The 13,054-nt window shown below is 39.6% G+C and overlaps 2 protein-coding genes across 2 annotated transcripts in view; one reads left to right on the top strand and one right to left on the bottom strand.

Annotated features, from left to right (window-relative positions):
- Positions 1–28: 28 nt before the first annotated feature.
- On the bottom strand, positions 29–5,750 carry nob1 (NIN1 (RPN12) binding protein 1 homolog). Its single transcript, XM_056278461.1, has 9 exons — positions 5,669–5,750; positions 5,330–5,462; positions 5,086–5,219; positions 4,918–4,989; positions 4,591–4,740; positions 4,015–4,257; positions 2,813–2,910; positions 1,655–1,799; positions 29–720 (listed from the first exon to the last, which is right to left on the bottom strand). Exons 1-9 carry the CDS (start codon positions 5,735–5,737, stop codon positions 451–453), a joined length of 1,314 nt encoding a protein of 437 aa, XP_056134436.1. The 5' UTR covers positions 5,738–5,750; the 3' UTR covers positions 29–450.
- Positions 5,751–8,379: 2,629 nt separating this feature from the next.
- Positions 8,380–13,054, top strand: part of wdr59 (WD repeat domain 59) — a 39,459-nt gene continuing 34,784 nt past the window's right edge. Inside the window, exons 1-5 of the mRNA XM_056278683.1 lie at positions 8,380–8,433; positions 9,030–9,079; positions 10,603–10,738; positions 11,489–11,574; positions 11,888–11,968. Coding sequence (XP_056134658.1) covers positions 8,380–8,433; positions 9,030–9,079; positions 10,603–10,738; positions 11,489–11,574; positions 11,888–11,968 — 407 coding nt within the window. The remainder of the gene's footprint in view (positions 8,434–9,029; positions 9,080–10,602; positions 10,739–11,488; positions 11,575–11,887; positions 11,969–13,054) is intronic.

Here is a 13,054-nt window from a genome sequence, read left to right as displayed (position 1 = left end):
AGGCTTGATTCAAACTAATGAGAAATATGTTGACTTCTTTAAGAGATCTTTATTTGAATATAATTCAGATTTACTTGTCTACAAAAGAGTTGGTGATAAATCCTGAACAGTTTCCTGTCATTCCATCAGGCAATATTTTACAACTGTGATGCTGATTAAGAATAACAGCTGTGGTCATGAATTATAAGATTTGGCAACCTATATAAATTGAAAAGCTGGTCTGATCACTTTTGCATGGGTATAATTGTATTTCACTGAGTTTGAAATAAGTTATCTTTAAAGAGCTTACAGAATAAAATACTAGCTTCTTATCCAATCTCATAAGAGGTGAGATATCAAAACGGCATAATTTTGGGGTTGGTTTAATGGACAGCCTCTCCTGACCACACTTGCTTTTTTGATGGCTGTGTTCTTCATCATGACCATTGGGGTTGGGGTAACACCAATTCTTCATCTCTTCTTGGTGAATTTCTTTTGGGTCATGTTGGGATTGGCCCTCTGCCTGCCTCCTCCACACTGGCCGTCCCGTAGCTGCAGGTTGGCGGCCCGGCTATAAATGTCATTGTCACAGAATGGTGAGCTTCCAGCTATGTAGTCTGGGTTGAAGACGTCAGTTTTCTGGCGGGCCTTGCGGGACAATCTCTGTTGGGGAAAATGCTGGTCTTCCACCAGGTGAGGGTTGTTGGCATGTTTGCCTCCCTGAGGCAGGGGCAAAGAGTACTGCAGGGGAAATGAGGGCTAGGTCAGTTACTGTATTAAGTTTTGACCATCTGTTGCTTCTATACATTGGTAGTATGCATCTCAGACAAAACAGTTTTGAAGTGGATACAGACAAGTACAACAATTCCAGATATACTAGAATATCAAAAGTAGCTGAATCACAGGGATCCCATTTTTAATGTTTGACAAAATTGTTTGAAAGTTATAATCCTAAACATTTATATATGCAAACAAATGTCCTTTTTGATACTTTCTGATACTGCCGTATTATTGAGAATAGCTGATCCACAAATATCCAGATCATGAATGCTAGTGTAGTTGCTTTTTTTTAATGGATACTGTCAGGTCAGACGTTGCTGAGAAAAATAAATATTATGGTGCATAACATTTTCTGTCTTCAACATATCGGTCTATTGCTGGACAATAAGGTAAGTAAGTGGCTAGTTTAAATAAGAAGCAAAATTGTTGTGACTAGAAAACATATGGTAGACCAAGCTTGTAGAGGACCTTTACCTACAGACACAACATCAATAGCTAGAATTCAGTTTATATCATTTTTTATGGCCAATGGAGTGGAAAGGGGCTGCTGATTGATAACTGATGATTGTTTCAATTCAATTGGCTCTCTGGGATTTGGAATGGTCAAATACCAATGCAATTACTGATATCTCCATAGGAGTCTGTAAGTTAAACAAAAACCTCATTCTTTGGGACTGTAGCTTCAGATGCAGCCAACAAATAATATATTTTGTCTCATGTTAGCAGGTGTTGATATGTTTGCAGTATGGTTAGTGATACGTATTATAGTTAACATTTATTGGGAATAAAACCTTTGGCATATGGTGGCTAATGTAAGATGGAACCTATTCATTTCGCACCAGCAATTAATATGAAGGCAATGGTATTATTTTATAATGTCCATCTTTATCCTTACCCTTAATCCCTTTGGATTCAGCACTTTAGGGTTCTTAGAGAAATGCATCTGGACACTGCCGTCCTCATTAATTGTCACTGCAAGCTTCTTCAGTGTCTTATTGCCACAGTGTGAACAGAACACCTTGTTCATGTTAGTTGTGGTCCTGAAATGTAAATGGATTTAGCACTTTGATAAGAAAAATGGCATATATTAATGAATTAGAGTAAGTAAATAACACCCTTGGCATAGTAATTGAAAAAAACGAAGGTCAGAGCGCCATATGATCATTATGCATTTTGTTATAAAATGAAAGCACATATCCCTCCAGCACTGATGTTTGGTGACTATTTCAAATGAATAAACATGCACAACAATACAACCAGTTTGCAGATCACGAATCAATGACTGGGTAAAATAGTGCAGCAAAGCTTTTTTCCAATCGTTCAGAGCTGCCAATACTTAGGCTCAATTCCTCTGCAAAATGGTGAAAGTGCAAATCATGTCTTAATATTATAAACCATAGGATGTTTTTATATAATTGCTGAGTATTACTGCACAGTTTAACTAAGAAATCAATGAATATCTAGTCAGCCAATGTGTTGATCGAGGATGTGACCCTTCTACCGGATTATGCAATGTACTGCACCAAGAAGGGTGAGGACTTATGCCAGATGTACTGGAAACACAGCAACTACTAAAAAAACACTACATAGGCTTGAAGTTTGATTAATTGGGACATACTGACTTGTATCCACGGATTTAACTCTTTTTGTCTTTGCCACTATCTACACCTGAATTTCTCCCACGGGGCTCAATAAAGGTTATCATAACAAAAAGAACTGAACTGTACACAAGTAAAAAAAAAAAAGTTTGTGCAAGTAACCGCTACATTATGTTACTTGTTGGTTTCAAATGACAACATAATTGGCCCAAGGTTGCCAATTATAGTTGTATACAAGTCAACTGAGTTTTTATGCAATATTATGGCAGGAGACCAGCAAAATACTATAAACAAAGAGAAAACCACTTTTGCGGCAAAAGGCCATAATACCAGTTATCTATGTTTCTTATATACTATATTAGTTGCTGTGGAACTATTTTTAAGCAATAAATAATACCACATCAACTACTAAACAGTTTGATAGCAATTTTATTAATATAGAAATAACTACTCACTTGAAACATGCGTGACAACGTAGAATGTGGTTTCTTGCCTGCTTTATGAGCATTCCATTTACAGAAAGGACATGCAATCCAATGTGAATAAGAACATTCTGGAAAGAGGAACAGCTGTGGTCAAGGTGACATCTCTTCACATTTAACATTACTGGAGGTTAAATATGAATTAAATGGCAAGTGCGGCTAGACTCAACAGAAAAAAAGTTAAGTAAAATCAAATACTACTACCTGGGAACAGTAATTTGTTACAATACTTATGTTGCCTTTTCATTAGACACCCAAAAACAGAAATACGTCCTCTTTTTCCTTCATAGATGACCGACACACAAACAAATCAAGAACTTCAGCTGCATCACCAATTTGATTCTGTGTTATTGGTCAGGACAACCAAATGGTGCTGACGTCCTATGTTATGTGCCTAAATAACCTAAGAAGTTGACAAAATAACAAATGGGATAAGGACAGGTTATAGTTTTCGGATATTGAATTGTTTTTTTGTTTTTTTGGATTCCCCCCGAACCCTTTCTCTGTCCAACTGTATCTGGCCAATTACCCCACTCTTCCGAGCCATCCCGGTCGCTGTTCCACCCCCTCTGCCAATCCGGGGAGGGCTGCAGACTACCACATGCCTCCTCTGATACATGTGGATACATGTGGAGTCAACAGCCACTTCTTTTCACCTAATAGTGAGGAGTTTCGCCAGGGGGACGTAGCGCATGGGAGGATCACGCCATTCCCCCCAGCCCCCCCCCCGAACAGGTGCCCCGACCAAGCAGAGGAGGCGCTAGTGCAGCGACCAGGACACATACCCACATCCCGCTTCCCACCCACAGACACGGCCAATTGTGTCTGTAGGGATGCCCGACCAAGCTGGAGGTAGGCAACGGAAAAGATTGCCACACCGGACGCCCCTGGATATTGAAATTTGACTTGATACTTGGGCTTTATTTGGACTGTGAGTATAAATCTGTGTTTTTTACATATTTGATATGAATCCGATTGCTTCTCTGTAGTCCATATGATGGAAAAAATACAAGCAAACTTTTTTTTTAGTAAGACTCAAACAACATTCATTTGTGGTTTGCTATGTGATTCAAAGTGCAGCAAGTGAAGTAAAAAAAAAGGGAGAAGTATTGACTTGAGATCTGAGTAGATGTCATCAGGAAGCATTATTGTGTGATGAAGCCTCTCGCCCCTACCTGCATGGCGAAATCAGTTGTCAGACATCCAACTTTGACATCAGCTGACACAGTCCAGTCACCGGATTCCATTTTAACCTGTTTAATGTTACTGGGAGTGATCCAACCACCTCCATCATCATCACCATCTTCCTGTTCCTCTCCACTCTCTTCTCCTTGGAGTTCCTCAGATAACTCCTCCGTCTGTTGCAGCGTCTCAACCTCTGCTGCAGTGTTGTCTGACACGGACATTCCCTCCACATTCTGTACGCAGAAAACCAAACAATAACATCATGATGTGTAATATGAAATTGAGAATGGGCTCGTTTCCTCCCCATTGACACAGAGTTTTTTTTTTAAACTTACCAAGCCAATGTGTCCAATCCTTTATCTAACAAGCGGGAGCCTAATGTCCAACTAGGACATTGTATTACAGCTTTTTAGGAATATGTCTGCTTTTAATTTGTTTCCCAGCTTTAAACAAATATAAAAAAACAAAACATTTTATTTCAATAAAATAAATGTATGAAAAATGTATATCAAAAATATAATTTATATGAGGCATCTCAACAGTGTGAGGCATTGTGTTTAACTTACAAACAAATCCAACAGATCAGCCTCAATAGAAGGCAGTGGGTTCCTCCAGAACTGGAAGCTGTTAAACTCTCCATTCTCCAATAAGATCTCTGTGGAAATCTGCGCCAGTGTTGGGGTCTGTCGGTTACTGGATGTACCCTCCTCTGGCTTCTAAAAGTGCCAACCAAAGGTTAAGACCATTTGAAAATGACAAAATATGATATTAAACTTTATCAAAACAAAAAGTGTAACAACTTTTCCATTTTTTGAGGCATTTTTCACTGGAATTAATTGATAAACACCAAAATATGACCACCAGTATAGAGCAAATGTGTCGGACAACCTTACATTTAAAGGAAAGTGGAATCCTGCAACGTTGACTGGAGCCTCTGGGTGGCGTAGTGTGCTGCGGATTTCAACCTGAAATTGAAAATGATCAGGTATCATCGTTGTTCAGCAATGGCAATATACAAAGTTAGGAGAATTAAACGTGTTGATGGTAATGTAAACAGTTACTTTGACTTCTGGCTCTTTTTTCAAGTGATCTGTCCCAACATGTTCCTTCTCCAATTGATATGTCAAAGCCAGGACCTTAATGTCTGTGGCGGAGAGACTGGAGTAGTCTCCCGTCTTCTTAGAGAACTCTGTCACTGGAAAGAGATGGTAAATGTGACGAAACAGTCCATCAAACGTTGGACAAGTAAAACTTCAGACGCAGAGACTGCCTAAAACTCAACGTCTTTGGTTAAGTGTCATCTACCCAATCTAATGTATTCAGGATGAGGTTCTTTGAAGTTGAGTTGATATGGTAGGAATGCCAGACTCTTCCTAGTGGGCTTGTCTCTGATCTCATTAATCACATCTTTCAGGGTGTAGATATTATTTCCGATGTCCTACAGGTGGGAAAAGCACAACAGTCGAAGTTACTTTTGACATCTAGATAGCGAACGTAAAACACGTAAGCGCACAAGAATTTGCTTGGCAGGCGTTACAGTATAGTAACTATGCCAATAACGGAATGCAATTCACTCGAGATGACAATGACTACGCGCAGTTTGTACAGTAAACCAGACATAGGGCAAAAAAGAAGAAAAAAAACCTGAAGAGGTGCTCGCTTTATAAATGCTCCTGCGTCTGCGACAACATGCTCTACCAGTGATGCAGCCATTTTGGATGGGAGCACGTAGGGGAAACAAATCGGAAGAGGCATCGAAGTCACGTGGTTCTTCGTGTTAATCACGTGTTCATGAGCAACTGGGAAGTGGGGAAGTTCCTCAATATTTGAAACATGAAATTATCGACTAATGCTACTGAACTATTAATCTGTGCACCTTAATTTATTTGTTTTCTCCTACGTATTATTTTGCTTCTGTTGATTGTAAAAACTTCTTGCACAATCCCTTTTTTATTTTTATATTTCCCTGGCAATGTTTCTTTTTTTTAATTCTTTTTTGTTCTTTAAACTTGTGTTTATGTTACTGTTGTTTGTCTGAATGTTATCAATCAAGTTTTGAGGGGAAAATAATTTTAAAAAGTGGGAAAGTTCCTTCCTCCGAGAGGGAGAACACATGAACGCCTGTCGAACTTGGAACATCCCACTAGGAAAGTGGGAGGTTTTTTTTAAACAAATCTTTATTAAAGCAACGGATTAAGTATACAGAGGACAGTATATAAAACGAACATACATAACAAAGGAGCCAGGGGTACATTCCATTCCATTTGTTGAGAATCACCTTCGTGGTCCTCGTCCCCGAGTCCGTTGATGTGAAGAAAACAGCCACCACGTGTTAGGAGATTAAAATAATTTTATTGAGTACAGATCTGGAGACACACTGCCAATCCGTCGTGTGTGTCTGACTTCTTTGTGTGTCCTGGTGGGTTATATAGACTCCCCTGCTTCTCCTTTACGACACCTCTGGTAACCTACTGACCTTAGCAGGGGGTCCTCCTCGTACCAGACACGGTGTCTCTCCCAAGGCCCCAGGGGAGGGCAACCCCCTCCCCTACCCACATTCTTGTGGGAGACCTGTAATATATTGGTCTACATGAATGTGTCTTCTTCACCCTCTGTTCTGGTTACATACATTGGTTACATACTGAGTAATACAAAATACACTCGGATTATATTTAATATCAATCAACACATTACATAGATATTAAAATATATACATAAATTAAGTTTTGACAGCCTTTTTGTTCGTAGAAGAAATGAGTTTCACATACTGTTCAATTTATTTCAAGAAACAACGAAAGGGGTTTTTTTTTTTACTTACCACGTACCCACCTAAATCCCCAGTAAATGTGTTCATCACACTGTTCACCCATTTTCTTGGTTTAATTAACCGTCCTGGCTTAGCAGCCCTCCACCGGCGCCTGTGGGCGATGGAGGACAAGATGATGGTCATCCCCGGGAACTCCTGGTGGAGGTACTGCAGGTCTCGCTTCATCGCTGCAACCAGCTCCACACCCGTGAGCTTCCCAATGTCGTTGCTGCCGCAGACGATGATGAGGACATCCGGGACGGTTCTCCCCCTCAAGGACTGGTGGGAAAAGGGGAGCAGCTTGCACCATCTTAGGCCACCCCAGCCGAACCAGTGGACGCTGGCATCCAGGCCGAAGGTGGAGCTCATGGTGTCCCTGGCTCTCTCCTCCCCACGTTTCACATAGCTGTCCCCTATTATCCATATCTTTTCCTCTGTAGATAACAAAGGACATTCAGCTTTTTGGCATCCATAATGGGTTTCATACACAGATTAACTACAAAATGTTCACAAATTTGACAGTATTGGGGGTTCTCTTGTGCTTTTGTGATAGAACAATAAAGCATAATAAAGTCGAGCCTCCATTGTCTTTATTCTTAAAATGCTTGTTATCTGAAATGTCTAACTGTGGTCTCTTAAGGATTTGTCTTGTCCTTGTTTGGTCTTGTGCTCCCACTCTCGGCCTGCACCTTGTCGTGGTGAGGGGGCTTTGAACCAAGACAGGCCTTTATTTATTTATTTATAATTATTTTATGTGTGTGTGTGTGCGCATGCGCGCGTGGTATTGGTAATAAGTGAATCATTACTCACAAAATACCACAGAATAATTCATTCAGAATTAGTCTCATATCGATGCAAAATGGATAATTAAATACACGTTAGTCACAATTTAAAATAATCGGTGCTTGTGCCAGCGAGTGTTCTGATAGAGCTGATGTGAACAGGAGTAAAGATAGAGAGAGCTTTTGTGATGGGCTAACATTTTACCAAACTGGGACACTTCAAGCCATAAAATAAATTAATGTGGTTGTTTTGAAGGGATAACAGACCTGGTGAACTTCAGTCATCAGTGGCAAAAGCGGAAACACTACATATCTACATATAGTTTATCGATAAAAAACGTTCAAAACAAAGTCTAACAAGTGACAAATAAATGCGACGCAAAACCACAAACTCAAACTATCTTGATGTGTGAGAGAGAAGGCTCAGCTTTGTGTCATTTATTCACCTTTACCTTTGATTTTTGTTCATCCAAACAGCGTTTGTTTAACCTAGCAAAGATCCTCGTTCCCGAGGGCAGGGTTAGCCAGTCAGAGGCAGAGTTAGGGGCGGGTCTTCACGAAATGCGGGTGGGAAAATAACGCGTTCCCAAACGGGAACTGTCCCCAACTCCCAAGTACCTGAACGCGCGAGGATCTGAAGTTTTGTTGATATTGTGGGAGGAAGATCCATGATCTACACACTCTGATACAGTAGGTGGCAGTATGCACATCTAAAGTTGGTTTGTGATCTGCGAAAAGAAAACAACAAAAAGAAGAAGAAGACGAAGATGGCGGCCCGTTGGAGCAGTGAGAATGTGGTGGTTGAATTCCGAGATGCACAGGTACCTGAGGTTACTTGTACTACAGTACTTTCAAAATTATGTTAGGCACCAAGATTTAACCGCCGATCCACACTATTCAAAGACAAAGAAGGTGTTTTTGTGGGGCGGACTCAGCATCAAGTGATAGAAGTGCCTCGAGATACCGGGGAAGCCCAAACTACAAACGATACTCAAAAGTTGCAATATATTTCCAATCTGTATATTACTGCCAATCGATATTTGTTACACACACACACACACACCTTTTTTTTAAATGCACCCTTTTAAATGACATGGACATATTCTGCATGGCCCCTCCTGCAGAGAGCCAAAGTAAATACCGTTTCCTGACTGTGAGAGGCTAAGAACATATTCAGCTTAGCATTTCATTACATGTAACAACCTGATGCAGGCCAACAGATATTGAGCACTTTTTGTTGCTTGAGTCAGGGTAAAAAAGTTATCTGCAACCTCTATGTCTTGTTTCTTATCAATAACTTCCCAATGATTTGCCTCGCTGTTACTTTGTAAACTTCTATTGCTTCTCTTTGGTTGTTCATTCATCTTGTAACTTACTCTTGCCCCTGAATATCCTTCTTTTGCTTTACATTTTACAGGCCACGGCCATGTCTGTTGATTGCTTGGGGCACAATGCTGTGCTGTCAGGGTATGTGATATGCATATTTTCACTTGCAAGTGAGAGCTGCCCTTCTATTACACTGGGATGCTTCGTAATGTCTCACCAACATACCAGCTTTGGCCACAGATACTTAGTATTTCCTGTAAGAACAGCAACTAGCTCGTTGTTATCGCATAGATTTTTCTTATTTGATAGAGTGTGCACAGAAACTGAGCTTGATATGACTTTTTAAAAAAAACCTGTTATGGTGAGATCATGGTTTGTCACATTATCACAAGAAATAAATCATTGTTTCACCCCTTTCCTCATTTACTTCTCATCCTGTTTATATATCTCTACATGTATTTAAAAAATACATATTCTTCTTACATATATATTTATATATATTACATATATTTCTCTACATGTATTTGTTTACATATCTCAAAATAAGCAAATTCTTCATCAATCAACAATTGCTGTTTACATATAACTTGATTGTGTTGTTATTTAGACAATTTTATATTTACAGAGACTATGGAATTAACTATCAGATGAAGGGGAGGTTTCACTGATCATTATATCAGATTTTATAATTGTTGACAGCTTATTTATTCAAATTGTGCTCAATTTAAGTTAATGACACTTCATGACTTTTAATAAGAAACTTATTAATCGCTGAAGGGATATTCTGTTTTTGACAACTACCCTCCACTGTGAGGTCAGAGGATAGGGTTGCGCCCCACATTGTGGCTTTAAGCCTGCTGCTCTTGTTTAAAGGCAATCTCCTAATCATTCCAGGCATCCATATGTCATACCTGTAGATTTCTAAACCCTGTTCATGGTATCATCAATTCAGGTTAATATTCAAAGTCTGTGTTGCCACTATCTTATTAGCATGATTGATCTTTTGCTGACACCACAACAGTTTATTCTCCAACCACCAGGCAGTGTTGAGATAATTTAATAAGTGAGCCATGATCTTGACAAGGGCACATCTGCTGTGTTGAGATAATGAAATAAGTAAATATGAGATGGTATGATACGGGAGAAAGAAAAAAAACACCTGTAGAAGAGCTCAAGCAGGAGTCGTGACAACTTTCTCTTTCGGCTACACAACTTGCACCATTTATTCCTTCCACCATTACAACAACAACAAAAAACCTGCGCAGCGGAAGTGTGTCACTGTAAACCCGAACCTAGGAAACAGCAGCAGGAAAATGACGTTCCTACTAGCTCAATAAGAGGAATTATGTAGCCCCATAACCACTACACACCTTTAATTTATACTGCCCAAGTTTAGAAGTATAATACCAAACAGGGAAACTGTTCATTTAATGATGCACAAGATATGATGTAACAATCATTGTGCCACCCTCTTGAGTGATTACCCACATAGTTTTGTTAATCAATATCCCAACACAGTGTAATAACTTGTCATTGTTTACTATAAATGGCATCAGGGTATGCTGTCATGAGTCAAGTGACCCATCTCAAGCACTATCATTTACTTAAGTAGTTAAACCAGCTGTTCAAGAGTTTAGCCTTCATTTTTATTATTCTTATTTCAGGCGGCGGTTTCTGTATGTGGTGAACTTGGAGGCCCCCTCTGAACCCCCTCGTAAAATCGGACGCCAGAGCAAGTGGGATGTGGGCACAGTTCAGTGGAACCCTCACAAATCAGAGTCCAACGTTTTTGCTGCTTCAGTGAGTCTAGATTTCATGAACAAAAAGACAGAGTCTGGACTAGATTTCTTATCCTTTATTTTTTTTTAAAATCTGTAATTGCTTAAAACTGTCTTGCTTCTAAAGTTGTGTGCATTTCTATCAGTGCTTCAGTTCTCATATGGTGTTACTATGGTTTTCCCTATCAACATGTAGCTCAAAAAACTGAATTTGAAAAGTTCCTTTACTTAAGTGACTGGCAGATATCGAGTGTCACATGATAGCAGATAACCTAGTGGTAAGAGAAGCGAGACAGTAACTAGATGTTTGCCATGTCACATCCAAGGTCTAGCTCTGTAATCCTGATTTTGCCTGGGCTGATGTTTTTGTTTTGTTTTTGGTCTTTTTTTTTGGGGGGGGGTGCTTGTATCAGGCTCTTAGGTGTAACACCAGTGTGCCTTGTCCTTCACCCCAAGTGCCCTAGCCAGCGCTGCTCTGCGGCTTGTGCTGCGCCCAGTCTGGGCAACATCTGCAAGGAAATGACAGATTGGTCAATAAAGTGTAACTCAATATATGTATACAACTTTTAATGCTAAACAACCATCCCGATGACTGATTTCCCCAATTAGCACACCATCAACCAGGAAGGGATGAAATAGTCATTTAAATTAGCTAGTGTAGGATTTAGTTGGAATAAAAGCTTGTACACTCTTGGGCATAAAAGATGCCTGGTTGGACATCAGCACACTTTTTACTGAGCAATAGATTTTATTTTTATTTTTGTGCTTGCAGAGTAATCAGAGAGTAGACCTTTATGCCTGGAGAGAAGGCCGGGGAGAGATTCACACATCCCTGCAGGGACACACACGAGTAATCAGGTAACAATGCTAATTTGTCTCCTTTTTCAAAAATAGGCCTAACAATAGATGGAACAAAAAGTATATGTTGAAATATGTTTGTAAATACTTCAATCTACTACTACTACTACTACTTTCAACTTCAATAGTAGATTGAATCTTTTATGATCTATTATCATAGACTATAATCTATTATTAAAGCATTCACAACCGCTTCAGTAATAGATTGATGGTTAGTTTACTTTATATAGTGACGCATCAAATGCTCCTTAGAATAGAAAACCTTACATGGGATGTCAGGCCTGTTTGAATTTTTACAATGTGTTGACTCCAGTGACCTGGACTGGTCATGGTTTGAGCCGGAGTACCTTGTCAGCAGTTCAGTGGACACCTATATCTACATCTGGGACACCAGGTAGGATCTCACTGTCATACAAAAGCATTAGTAGGTAGGTAGAAGATGATACTGAAAAATGGTGTTACACAAATATTCACAATAAAAAGAAATATACGCATGGTCTAGTGTTGTGTCACCAGCTGCTTTTACTACTTGCATTCAAGTATCTCAAGTTTTTTTTACCCTAACAGTACTTAAGTGTTAGGATATCAGCTGCATTATGTTTTAGCCCTGCTTCCTTTTGCATTTCTATTCATACTGGTTGTGTTCTATTATCTACTACTCAGTTTTCATAGTGAGACTTTTTTAAGTTTTATTTGATCTAATGCAGTGGTTCCCAAACTTTTTTTTCAAGCCCCCCCACCACCACCACCACCACCACCTACATGCACCCACATAAACACACACCCAGACATGTCCTTTGCTTACAAACTATAGAATTTATTTGAATTATTGTCTGTAATTAATACAGAACTGCATCTCCAATGTGTTACATCTTATTGAAAAAAAGGAACAAGTCACTTTTAGTGTGGAAGCATTAAAAGTGACACTGCAGCATGTATGTTCTAAATGTTTACTCTGTAACAACATTAATTGCTTTCAACAGATTTTCTCAAAATTACCTCTCTGCACAAAAATGGCAATTTTACCAACTCCTTGAGAATAAACAAAAACCTGAACATTTTCTATGCAAGAATTACACTTCTAGTCCTGTAGTCTTTTCACTGACTGATGGGGGCTTGCTTTGTGCTGCAGATATTAACAAATCGGAGAAGCAGCTATGAGATTGCCACTCTATTTTTCCCACAGTGTGCATGGAATTGTGGCCATTGGCTATATGTTGCAAATTGTCTGGTCACTCACTCATGGATGACCTGAGAGGGACGTTTAGTAGGATGCCCTCTCAACTCGTATCAGGTGTGCGCCATGGGTCTGGACTGTTTGGTACTTGTTAACTAGCCTTCTGGGTCGTTTTACAATGTTTGGTATCCATAAATGTTGCATTACTGCCATCCACCAAACCTACCTCCACTCTTCTGCCCACTTCCCTTTCTGACTGCTTGCTAGAAATTAAATCCTGGTTTTTATACCACTTCCTCAAAC

Source organism: Lampris incognitus, chromosome 4, assembly GCF_029633865.1.
Source record: "Lampris incognitus isolate fLamInc1 chromosome 4, fLamInc1.hap2, whole genome shotgun sequence".
NCBI classification, from domain to species: Eukaryota; Metazoa; Chordata; class Actinopteri; order Lampriformes; family Lampridae; genus Lampris; species Lampris incognitus.
This window is presented reverse-complemented; position numbering and strand designations above follow the sequence as displayed.

Bases quoted from the DNA above. Each gene is read 5' to 3' on its own strand.
- nob1 (XM_056278461.1), bottom strand. From the start codon at position 5,737: ATGGCTGCATCACTGGTAGAGCATGTTGTCGCAGACGCAGGAGCATTT. The intron at 4,990-5,085 runs GTAACTGTTTAC...TTTCAATTTCAG, and splicing joins AAAAAGAGCCAGAAGTCAAA to GTTGAAATCCGCAGCACACT. The intron at 721-1,654 runs GTAAGGATAAAG...TTTCCCCTGCAG, and splicing joins TGAATCCAAAGGGATTAAGG to TACTCTTTGCCCCTGCCTCA.